Below are 12,586 nucleotides of genomic sequence, written 5' to 3'. Positions count from 1 at the left end.
AAGATCCATCTTCATTTCTACAATACAGGCGAAAGGCAATCTCTGCCCACAGGTTCTCCTAAGCCTCATTGAGAGAGCAGAAGTAGTTAGGGTATTCTGGGTCCCCGAGTCATTTTTTTCTCAACTATAAAGGTATTTTCTCCATGTCTTGAATTAACCAGAGAACGTATTTTAGCCCCTGCAGAACACACTTGCTCAAGAAACAAGGGCGACATTAACATACCAATTCCCCACCTAAAGTGCTAGCCTGATTCTAGGGGGAGGGCCTCTTTATCATTAAAAAGGGACCAAGGAAGTTGGGTGGTGACACTTTAGTGGCCTTTTGTCCCAGGGCCAGGTATCATGGAAACCAGGAATTCTCCTTCGTTTTTGGAGAAATATCTTTGAGGTGAACCTTTAAAGGATCCTATCCCCACCATTAACTTGGGTTATTCCCCCTCTTCCTCCTGCCACTATGGCAGGAGGCACGGGTTCTTTCGCTTTCGAACCCCCTCCCGTCACTAGGACGGGAGCCTCCTTTCTCAGCTTTTCTAATAACTCTTGCTTTAAAACTAAACTGTTTCCGCATGAAAATTCTTTCCTGCGAGACAAGAAGTGAGGTTGTTGCTGTACTCGGGGTCGAAAACCCTACAACATCATTAGCTTCTCGCTGGAAAACGAACCCACTATGGAATCAACGTTTCAAGTCCGAGTTCAGCTTCCGGCGAGCCTGAGCTGGAGCGCGAGCATGGAGACCTCCCGAGAGGCACAGCAACGAGGGATGAAGATGACAGGTGCAGACCGCAGACTGCCGAGACGGGGAAGGAGACTCCGCGCTGAACCAGGCCACAACCATCCGTTGGTCAACGTCGCCTTCCTGTCCCATCTGCCAGCGTGCTCCCGAGGAAACCTCAGCGCCCTTCCGGTCCCGCAACCCGCCACTTCCTGTGGTTGATCGGGCTGGCCCCGCCCATCCCTGGGTAGCTTGGAGTCGGACTACATTTCCCAGAAGGGTCCGCGGCTGGGCCGGCCGCCCCCGCAGCGGTTCCAGCCCGACCCAGAGGACCGGAGCCAGCCTCCTGTTCGCAGGGTCTGAGGTGGAGCGGCAGAAAGAGCGGATGCTGTCTGTCTGATATCCCCCGGTCCCTGAGAGCGCCGTGGACTGGCCTCGAAACTCGCTCTTTCAAACGCAGACGGCTCGCTCCGAGTGGGGAGACCATGCCTTGGGACCGGAAACGAGGCCTACGTCACAGTGCCGGAGGCACCTGGCCTCCCGGCAGACACCACGTCCCCGCCGCCCTCCCGAGTGACGGCGGCGCGCACCCATGGTCACCGACAGCCTGAGAGGGCTCTCCGAAAGGCGAGGCCAGGGTTCTGTCACTCGCGCCAAGTTTCCCGGTGTTTCCCCGAGCTCGGGTCCCTGAGTCGGTCCCAGCGAGCGCCCCTTGGGTCGCAGAGCCCAAAGAGGTGAGGGGTTCCGCGAGGGCGGGAACCGGCTGAAGCGATCTCTCGGGAACAGATCGCGATCTGTCGCTAGAGGAGTAGAATCGGGGGACCTGGGTGCGCGCCCCAGGTAGCGCCGACGGCTGTGCTTTGCGGTAAAAATGGCCCTTGGCCCTTAAGATAAAACGCAGGGTACGCCTGACCCAATGGGTCCAGAAGGATGTCCTCTTGCGCTCTCAAAAAGGCTTTGACACCGGAGAGAAGTCAGTAGCCCCTGTATGGACAACCCGTGCCGCCTTTACATTACCTTGTAGAGTCATCAGCTGTCCCTACGAAGGGCACTTGAGACAGCTACGTATGAGGGAATGAGAATGGCCAGACGCAGCAATCAATCTGCTTCTAAGTAGCTTGTCCTCGACATTTGCGCCCCTGAATGCTGTCATCCATCCTGTTGCGCTTTTTGCAAACGTGGATTTAAAGCGCTTCCCGATTGGTTTTGCCCTTCCGGTTTGCTCTGAAGATGGTCCTTAGCCTCCTGCTCAGCCATCTTTGCTCCCTTCCTTGGCCACTGAGTTTTGGTTTGCATTCTTGGGTTCTTCTCTAAGAGTATCCTATTGAGGACCACCCTGGTTCAGTTGCGTCCCCACCCGCTTCCAGCTCTCTTCCTTTCCTGATTTAGGACCTTTTGTGGCCTCACTGCCCAAGTCACGTATTAGAGTGTATTCCTGCTCTTCCTGGCCTTGTGGGTGATCCATGGTTTCTCTGTCTGCAGCTTGGCTCTCTGGCAGATTTCCCTCTTTAAGAGTTGGCTGTGGAACCCCCAGAAACGAGTGTGGTCTGTGGTTGCAAGGCATGATGGCTGCAAAAGTGGCTCCTATGCCCCCCAAATCAAAGCAGTCCTTTATATTGAAAGTTCCTACCAACTCCAAGCTGGGCCAAGACCTCCATCGAGATACCACGAGTGTGCCCAAGAGCATCCACCAGCTGGTGCTGGAACACTTCGTCACCTTCTTGCCCAAGCCAAGTGTGGCCCAGCCCAGTCAGAAAGCTGCGGAGACCTTGGTTGTCCTGAAGGATGTGAGCGCGAGCCTTCAGAGAAGAGGTGAGAAGCGTGTGCTTGTTGCACTGGCAGAGAAGGGGTTGGTGCCAGGGTCTGAGACAGGCTTTTGTGGCAGTAAATAATTCGAGTTCAAATGATGGATTTTGGAGAGGGAGTTCTTTCTGTTCCGTTGAGCTGTTGGGAAGAGGAAAATTTTCTTCCTGAGCTCCAGCCTGAGTGATTGGCTGGGTGTGTGTAGGGTTAAACACTGGGCATCTTTCTGTAGTGTTGATTTTACCCAAACATTTTACAAGATATATTGTCTTAGGAAAAGGAAATCAGATTATCAAGTTGCATTCAGTTTATGTGGGATTTTAGAAATTTCATATTTGCTCTAAACATCTTCACACTTGGTCTTTCCTCAAGCTCTGTTTTGGTAGCTCTCTGGGAAATTTTGCTTAAAAATTTTTTTCTCAGTAGCAAGGAAAAAGCTCATATAGATTTAAGGCCCTCAGGTTTATGGCGTGAACTCTGCAAGGGCTTATAGGGAGAGCACAGGCTGTTTTCTGAGTTGCTGATGCAGGAGCGAGGGCGGCCTGGCAGAGGCTCTGTTGGCATCACAGAGTTTCCCAATAACTAACAGCTTCCTCTCTTCCCAGTGCGTTCTCACCCCTTAGTGAAGCTTCTGCCCAGAGGAGTCCCACAGAAACAGGAGACACTGTCTCTGCGTTTGAAAGCTGACCCGAAGGTGGGTTCGGTTTTCCCATTCACTGAGGGCATCACCTTCTCTGCTCCTGCAGCCTTCCCTGCTTGGCCAATCCATGTACACAAGCACATTCCTAGGAGTTGCCTCTTTGGGAATTTTTCTTCTGCTTTTCCCCTGGCTTTTCTCATCCTGGCTGTATTATCTGTGCTGTACCTGGGTGGGATTAATAGGTTCCTTTCACCATCTATTCATCTTTGTGTCTTGGTCTTTCCTATCAGCAGATCTGTCAGAGAACTTCATTTATTAAGAGGAAAGGGACCTCTTGTTCTTCCAGGAACTGGTGGTCTTTGAGGATTTGAATATATTTCACTCCCAAGAAGAATGTGTAAGCCTGGATCCTGCTCAGCACTCCACCTCAGAGAAGGAAGAGCATAGTGATGTTGGGGAGATGGTGTTACTAGGTAAGAAATCAAGTTCTTCATGTTCTGGTTCTATGTTAGGAAGAGTACGTCCTTGGTCCCTTGGGCCTTTGAGGCACAGTTCACAGGGTGAAGCACCTGTGCCTGCTTGCGTTATCCCATGTGGCAGAACCTAGGCAGCGCTCCGGCTCTAAGTGGCTTTTTTCCTTGTATCTTGGAGGTAGCAGAGGGAGTAGAGATAGAGGACTATTTTTAAGGGAAGTGATGGCTACCACGGTAACCGGAGAAGGGCGGAGTTTGCCTCCAACCAAACTCTGAACTGATGGCAGAATTCTGGCGGGCCCCCCATGCTGTGAAGTACCATGCTGCACCAATGAGGGGCACAAACCCATATCTCCCCACCAAATAAGGGTGGAGGCGACCCACGTTTTGGCTTCCGTGTCAAGGAGAGTTTAAAAAGCCTCTTCCCCGTCTCTGCTGGGCTCTTATTCCTCTGCAGCTCACTCCACGTCCGTCCTTTCTGCTGCATGGGGAAGGGAAGCTGTGACCGTGGGTCCCTGAAATAAAGGCCATCTCAATTCTTTTCATATATGTGGCTGAGTTATTCTTTCCCTGGTGGTTGGCGAATCTAACATTTTGGTGAGCTGCAAATCTAACAACCTCTAGGCAGATTAAAGAGGCTGCTGTAGGGCAGTTTGTCTGTGACACTGAGGAGGTTTGCCAATTATTATTATTAGTTTTTTAAGATTTATTTATTTTTATTGGAAAGGTAGATATGGAGAGAGGAGGAGAGACAGAGAGGAAGATCTTCCGTCCGATGGTTTACCCCCCCAAGTGGCCACAACTGCTGGAGCTGAGCCAATCTGAAGCCATGGAGCCAGGAGCTCTTCCGGGTCTCCCACACGGGTGCAGGATCCCAAGGCTTTGGGCCGTCCTCCACTGCTTTTTCCCAGACTGCTTTCCCAGGCCACAGGCAGGGAGCTGGATCGGAAGTGGGGCTGCCGGCATTAGAACCAGCATCCATATGGGATCCCAGACCATAAGCAAGGAGATGGATGGGAAGTGGGGCTGCCAGGATTAGAACTGGCGTCCATATGGGATCTTGGTGTGTTCAAGGCAAGGAGTTTAAGCACTATGCTATCGCGCCAGGCCCAGGTTTGTCAGTTATTATTGATAAAGTAGGCCAAATAAGTTTATTCTTGAATAGAAACATTTATAGAAATTCACTGACAAATGAGAAAGACAGCCAGGAGGCAGAATGGCTCTGGACCATGACTGTAAACTCTCACACTAGATTCCCCTGCTCCAAATCCTTGCTCTGCTACTTAGAACTATGTGACCTTCAGCAAATTTCTTAACCTCTTTTTGTCCCAACTTGTCATCTGTAAAGTAATGATAACTTTAAATTTTTCAAAAAAATGTTTGTTTTTTTTTTATTGCAAAGTCAGATATACAGAGAGGAGGAAAGAGAGGAAGATCCTCCGTGTGATGATTCACTCCCCAAGTGACCACAAAATGACTAGTGCTGCGCCTGTCTGAAGCCAGAAGCCAGGAACTTCCTCCAGGTCTTCCACATGGGTGCAGGGTCCCAAGACTTTGGGCCGTCCTCGACTGCTTTCCCAGGCCACAGGCAGGGAGCTGGATGGGAAGTAGAGCTGCCGGGATTAGAACCGGCGCCCATATGGGATCCCGGGGCGTTCAAGGCGAGGACTTTAACCAGTAGAATCACCGCGCCAGGCCTGATAATTTTAAATTTTTAAGAAATTTGTATAAAGAGAAATAATTTTATTTCATATGTACAGTTGGAAGTACATGATACTTCCCACCCTTCCTCCCTCTTCCTTTCTTTTCTTAATTTTCCACAATACTAATAATCATTTTTATACTCACAGTAATATTTTAAGCAATGCATGAAGTAACAAATGCATGTCAGATACTTGGACTATTGCCTAACACATCAGTTTTCAGTAATTATTAGAAATTATTTTCGTTAGAGTTAGGGTATACGGTCTCCTATAGGAGAGTATTTCTGAAAGTTTGTGAAAGGCAGATTTAAAGGTAAGCAAATTTCTTTTGGTACCAAAAAGAAAGATCCATGCTTTTTTTCCCCCCATAACATATATTTTCAAAGGAATTTTTGGTGACCTGTATCTACAATTTCAGAATTATTTTGGGTCAAAGGAAACTTATTGGTTAATTCCATTTTTCCATGAGCTTTTTTGAAGTGCCTCTGTACTAGGTTGGAGTCACATGCATTGAACATGAAATGAATGGGGAGGGAGGTCACTCAGAGTTAGTCTTATAACCAAGAAAAATACTACTTCAAAGCACATACCAGGTGTGAGAATATGAGCCAAACAGTGGGTTCAGAAATAGTTTGCTACCATTTTCTGTTTGTCTTCCATTCGAGGTTTGGTTGGAGGCAAACTCTGCCCTTCTCCGGTTATCATGGTAGCCATCAGAAGTAATTCAACTTTTTTCTAGAAAATGCACTACTACCTTCGAAGCTTGTGTGCTCACGAATGTCCTTCCTGAGCAGCTAAGGCTTTTTGCTTTTTCTGCAGGGCTGTGTGGGGCTGTTTATCTCTGAGCCAAAGTTGGACAGGCCTGGGGAGGGCCTGGGACCACAGCACTGCACTGTGCCTGTGGAACTCTTAGCTCTGTTATGCTGTATTTTCAGAGTTACTGGTATATAATGAGCCTCATTAATTTCCCTTAATTTGCTCTATGTAGTACTTTTCTTTATTTTAGAGAAAAGTGTGAAAGGATCTGATTTGCTTCACTTGGCTTTCCTGAGTCTTGGCTAAAGCTAGCATTTATTTTGAGTGACTGGTTGGCGAGCATACCGCCAGTGCAGGGATGTTTTGGACTTGCATCTTGGGTGCAGTAAACACAATCCTCATGCTTCCTTTGCCCATCTCTGAAGCACATTATTTTATTATTCAGCATTTCAATATGCTACTTGTCTTTTTCTCTTTAGGTAGGGGTCGATTCAGCAGGTGATAACAATACGAATTATTCTTCGTTGACTCTAATCTTGCCTGTAAGATGAGTCATTCACATAAAACAAACAGTGGGAAAGTGGTCTAGATATGAAAACTGTCACAAAGTTGAGGTAGATTGGGATCTGGAGCAGTTTGAAAATAGGTTTGGTTTTAAATGAGATTAACTCCATGACAGAAAATAAGATGAGATTTTCATCTGAGTCTCTGAAATTGTGGCTGGAGCCTCACAGATGTATTATAGGTGGGCAGTGATCAGCAACTAGGTGACGTCATGTTGACAGGGATCAAAGGTTGAGCCTTAACATAGGGGAACAGAAAAGGTGTGTCTCAGCCTACATCAAAATAAGGACAAAGGTAGAAAGTATAAACAGATTCTCAGTAAAACAGTTTCTATTTTGTTTGCTCTAATGATTGAGCCTATGCCTTTTCCAGAGTGTGAAAGTAATTGAGTACTTACACAATGCAATAGATACTTAGTAGATTCTAAAATATGGAAATAATCCATTATAGGATCTACCATAATGCAATATGTCTAAAAAGAAAATTCAAAAATATAAATCCTTTAAGCTAGAATTTTCAAAACTCTTAACTTTCAGTCAGAGGAAGAAAATATAAATTAAGATGGCATAATTTTTCTAGAGAATACTATACATCAGAATCCAGGGTATAACTTAAGTGATGCTTAAAAGGAAATTTGATAGCTATAAACATGTATTAGGTTAGAAAAGTGAGAATAAGCTTTCACTCAGAATTAGCAAGACAGTAGAGTAAGTGAAAACTGAAAGATGATGCTGATAAAATTGTAAATTAGTGAGTTAAAGGTTTTTCAAAGAACACGGAAAACTAAAAAGTATTAAAAACATATAAATGTACATAAACCAATTGCCTTAGTCGATTGAAATTATTAAAAAACAAACAACCAAGAAAAAGCACCAGCCTAAGAGTTTCACAGAAAACGTTTCAAACCTTTGAAAATGTAGATCATTCAGAAGCTGCAAGAACTCCTAAGATGTAGAAGAAGAAGCAAAAGGGCTTTGGGTACAGTGGGTTCACTCCCACCTGTGATGCCAGCATCCCACATAAGTGCCAGTCCTAGTCCTGGCTGTCTTCTTTCTGATCCAGCTTCCTGCTAATGTGCCTGAGAAGCAGAAGATGGCTGGGGTGTTTACTGTGCCACCTATGTGGGAGACCCGGATGGGGCTTCTGGCTCCTGGCTTTGGATTGGCTCAGCACCGGCTATTGAGGACCCTTGACGCATGAATCATCAGACTGAAGATCTTCCTCTCTAACTTTCCTTCTCTCTATATATATGTATCTGACTTTGCAATAAAAATAAATCTTTTTAAAAAGTTAATTAAAAAGAGATCTTTAAACTGCTAAATCCAGCAGATTCACATCCCCACTTACAGCATATCTGAACCCTTTATTTTCATCTTATTGGTTCCAGTTATTTTATATTTTTTAAAGATTTATTTGTTTTTCTTGAAAAATCTAGAGACAGAGAGGAGATATTCCATCTGCTGGTTCACTCCCCAAATGGTTGCAGTGACTCAAGCTGAGCCTGTCCAAAACTGAAAGTCAAGAGCCTCCTCTGGGTCTCCCAGGCGGGTGCAGGGTCCCAAGGCCTTGGGCCGTCCTCCACTGCTTTCCCAGGCCACAAGCAGGGAGCTGGATGGGAAAATAGGGAATCTGGGACAGAAACTGGCACCCATATATATGGGATCCAAACTCATGCTAGTCAAGGACTTTAGCCATTAGGCCACTGTGCCAGGCCCATAATTCTTTTTAATAGCAGAATAATAAGAAAGGCAAAGGAATGTAAATGGCCATTATCTGCCAGCTGTTACATTTCTGATTGAAAAGTTACGTGAGAAATTAACTTGTCTTTTCCTATCTTATGTTGATATATTCCTCAGAAGTTACTGAATTATCTCTCTCTTTCTTCAGTCGGTGACAGTAGCCCTGAAGGTGAAGATCTTCAGAAGGAACCTGCAGAGAATGAGGAGTATAGACAAGAGTCTGGAGATTATGATGAAATAGGTTGTTCTTTGGTCTCTAAGCAACCTCTAGATTGCTGTGAGGAAAGAGCACTAAATACATTCATTCCACAGAAAAGGAAAGTGAGAAATCTTTTAGTTACCATTGAGAATGATACTTCACCAGAAGAACTCTCAAAATATGTGGATGTCAGCATTACTGCCCTAACTCAAAACCGCAAAACAAGGAAATGGTACACCTGTCCACTGTGTGGGAAACAGTTTAATGAAAGTTCCTACCTTATTTCCCATCGGAGGACTCACACTGGAGAAAAACCCTATGACTGTAGCCACTGTGGGAAGAGCTTCAATCATAAAACAAACCTCAATAAACACGAGCGAATCCACACAGGGGAAAAACCGTATTCCTGTTCTCAGTGTGGGAAAAACTTCCGTCAGAATTCTCATCGGAGTCGCCATGAGGGGATCCACCTAAGGGAGAAGATACTTAAGTGTCCAGAATGCAGGAAAACCTTCCCCAAGAATGAAGAATTGCTGCTTCACCTACAGAGTCAAGAGGCTGAGAAGCCACACAGTTGCAAAAAATGTGGGAGAAGATTTGGTCGGCTGTCAAACTGCACCCAACACGAGAGAACCGCCCCCACATGCAAGGCCAGGAAGCAAAAATGAGATCAAGAACGAGCTGATTGTTCCACCTGAGCCTGACAAGCTGCATAAGCAGTTCTGGATTCGCCAGCTGCCAAAATGCGATACAGACACTGGAAAGCCTCATTGTAGCCAAAATTGGATAAATCCCCATCTTGGCTAAAGTTCAGATTGTTGGAGAATTCACAGGGAAGGAAACATCCTCAAGGGCTATTCCTCAGCATCAAGGCTTTTGGACTAAGCTTTCTTTCATGAAATTGTGCACATTGCATAGATTACAGATCCCCCTCCCAAGAAAGACTTTAAATGTTTCTGAAGGCTGCTAAGCTGTGTGTGAACAGAGTAACTTGTGTCTGTTCAAAGTATTTCCAGTCTTTTGTCACACGGTAATTCACTCAAAAAGGGAATGCAGAGATCTTTATCTGGAACTATATTCCCCTGAAAGAACAAAACTACTGATGTGTAAGCTAGCAGCTTTTAGTAACGATTCATATAACCTCAGAACACCCTGTGAAGGCTTGAGTATTGAAAAGAGTTGTTTACTTAGAATATCAGAAAACTACAGAAGTTCAGTGTCAGAGGACTTAGTCTCATTTGTATGTAGTCTAAACTTAATAACATTTGTGATTTGTGGTGAAAACTATTTTACAGAAATCCTTTCATAACATAATTGAAGTGTCTGTTGTGAGTTCTCTGTTACCTCTCAATAGCTGTCTCATGCCCTCTCTTGCCAAAAGAGGTTTGATGTGCCTGGGTCTGGCAGTCTGGCATTCAGCCCCACCCCTGACAAAACTTTTCAGATTCTTGTCCCTCTGCTGAGGCACTGTTTTATCTGCTAAGAAGGAAACACCAAGAGCCTGAAGAGAAGTGATAGATGTGGAGGCAGGAAGACCTCAGCCAGGGTCCGGGGCAGATTAGGAACCTCGCGACTTCATTATGTATTCCCAGCTGCACAGCCGTCAGGCCTCGGCAGTAGGTGATCACTACCTCGCACAAGTCCTGAGTGCGCAGCTTCCGTTCCCCCGCAGGGTACGGATTCCAGGCGTCTCCAGGGAGTGGATGCTCGCCATCTTTGACCTGCTGATGCCCAAGCTCCTATCCTCCGCATAGAAACAAGGCCGCCAGTGCCGTCACAGGACCGGTCCTGTGCTGTGACCAGGAACTAGTGCTTAGTTTCGGTTGTTTTAGGTTTCTGGGTATTTTCATTGGAATGCATTTGTCCTATAAATTACTTGGGAAAATTTGTGAAGTTTACAGATTTTGTTTTTGAACCATAAACTTTCTTTCTACTTTATATCTGAGTAAATTTTTCTAATTTTCACATTTCATATTGTTTTTTTCATTGTAATTATTTTTCCATCATGGTTTTCCTGCTTGAGGTTTTGTTTTTACATGGGACATCACTTATATTTTTAATGTGTCAGTATTTTTAATGTTATATACATCAAATTGTAGCAAGGCAACAGACATAAGAATGCCGTTCTGTTGTCATGAACAGAGCACTGAACTACAGTCAACCGAGTGTAGGGAGCATTACCTTTTAATTGGTATGACCAGCCACCTCACTGAATGTTCTTAATTTTCATCAGTTTCTCATTTAGTTGTGAAATCACACCATATACAAATACTAGGTTTTTGGGTTTTTGTTCTCCCTTTCTGCCTATAGGTCAATTTTTTTTCTTGTTTTTCTTTTCTGATTTGCTGTTTTGATACAGAGTATCCTAAAAGGGCATGCTATAACTTAATTCAGCCCTGAATCATAATTGGAAAACCGTAACAAAAACCGTGGTGGGCGTGTAGCTCAGAGGTAAGTACCGCTTGAGACATTTGCAGCTCATGTTGCAGTGCCACTTCTGCTTCCAGTCTGGCGTCCTGCCAGCATGCCGCTGGGGAAGCAGCAGGTGCTGGCTGAAGCACTTATGTCCCCGCCACCATGTGGAAGACCTGGGTAGAGTTCTGGCCTCGGCCTGGCCCAGCCCTGGCTATTGCAGGCATTTGGGGAATTAAACAACAGAAGAAAACCACAAGCCTTAGAAGTCCTATTTCAGGCCAACTGCCCTTTATAATTGGGCACAAAGCTATGCCAGTCACTCTTTTGGTAGTCTGGCTAACTAGGGCTAGGGCAAGGGTTGCCAGGAGACCTTTGTTGCCAGGGCCAGTACCACCCTGTTGTAAGAGGCCAAAAACCTGCCTGCACACTCAGAAACGGAGAATTGGCCATGGACAGTAATGAACCGGGCAGTCAGGGCAACAGAGAGGAATGGCCTTGAGATTGTCCTGTGCCCTGCCTGGGGTCAAGTGTTCACCAGCAGTCACATGGATACCAGTCCTTGGTGAAGCATGAATGGTTGTTAGCAGCACGACCCAAATGTCCTTACGGTGGGGACGGTGGCTGTGAAAGCATAGGTTTCTCACCCACGCACATGTGGGGGACAGTGAGGCCTGGAACATGCTTCTGCCTGTGGGGGAAGGGGGGGCGAGGAGCCTCAAACACCAGAGCCCTTGGGAAGCTGCAGGACAACTAATTGCCCCATTACAGACCCAATCACCAATGGAATAGCAAAGAAATCACAACCGCAAGATTGTGCAGAAGCAGCAGCAAGAGTCGGGGCTGGGGTTCTCAGCCTCCAGGGCTGCCGTCACACAACAGCACAGATCCCTGGGAGACCTGAGAATCTAGGGAAAAAGTGGGACACTTATTAAAGATTTCCAGGTTTGTTTTAAGTCATTTCAAAATATGTGTATACTAACTGAGCCAAAATAATGCAAATAGAAGGCAAATTGTAGTTAGGGATGATTAATAAATTGCTTTAAGATTTCAGAGGTAATTTGACAGTAATTATCAATGCTTTATTTAGCTGTAACAAAAAATGCAAATTTATCACCTTTAAAAAAAAAACAGGAGCTGGCTAATCCTCTGCCTATAGTGCTGGCATCACTTAGGGTGAGGGGTTTGTCCTGGCTGCTCCACTTCCCATCCAGCTGTTAATGCGCCTGAGGAAGCAGTGGCCCAGGTGCTTGGACCCCGGCCCCAGGTGGGAGATCCAGAAGCAGCGCAGACTCCTGGCATTGACTGGCGCAGCTCTGGCCTTGGCAGCCATGTGGGGGGTAAACCAGTGGATGGACCATCTCTCAGCCTCTGTAATTTTTTTTTTTTTTTAAGATTTTTATTGGAAAGTCATATAGAGGAGGAGGAGACACAGAGCACGATCTGTCTGATGGTTCACTCCCCAAGTGGCCACAGTTGCCGGGGTTGTGCCAATCCGAAACCAGGAGCATGGAGCCTCTTCCGAGTCTCCCACACGGGTGCAGGGTCCCCAGGTTTGGGCTGTCTTCTGCTTTCCCAGGCCGCA

At 46.0% G+C, this 12,586-nt stretch overlaps 1 protein-coding gene across 1 annotated transcript; it reads left to right on the top strand.

The window, feature by feature from the left end:
* The first annotated feature begins 911 nt into the window (after positions 1-911).
* On the top strand, positions 912-10,136 carry ZNF200 (zinc finger protein 200). Its single transcript, XM_004586694.4, has 5 exons — positions 912-1,446; positions 2,195-2,524; positions 3,121-3,209; positions 3,502-3,628; positions 8,539-10,136. Exons 2-5 carry the CDS (start codon positions 2,275-2,277, stop codon positions 9,255-9,257), a joined length of 1,185 nt encoding a protein of 394 aa, XP_004586751.2. The 5' UTR covers positions 912-1,446; positions 2,195-2,274; the 3' UTR covers positions 9,258-10,136.
* Positions 10,137-12,586: the final 2,450 nt, after the last annotated feature.

Source organism: Ochotona princeps, chromosome 24 (genome assembly GCF_030435755.1).
Source record: "Ochotona princeps isolate mOchPri1 chromosome 24, mOchPri1.hap1, whole genome shotgun sequence".
Lineage (NCBI taxonomy): Eukaryota > Metazoa > Chordata > Mammalia > Lagomorpha > Ochotonidae > Ochotona > Ochotona princeps.
The sequence above is the reverse complement of the archived record's forward strand: the minus strand, read 5'-3'. Positions and strand labels throughout refer to the sequence as shown.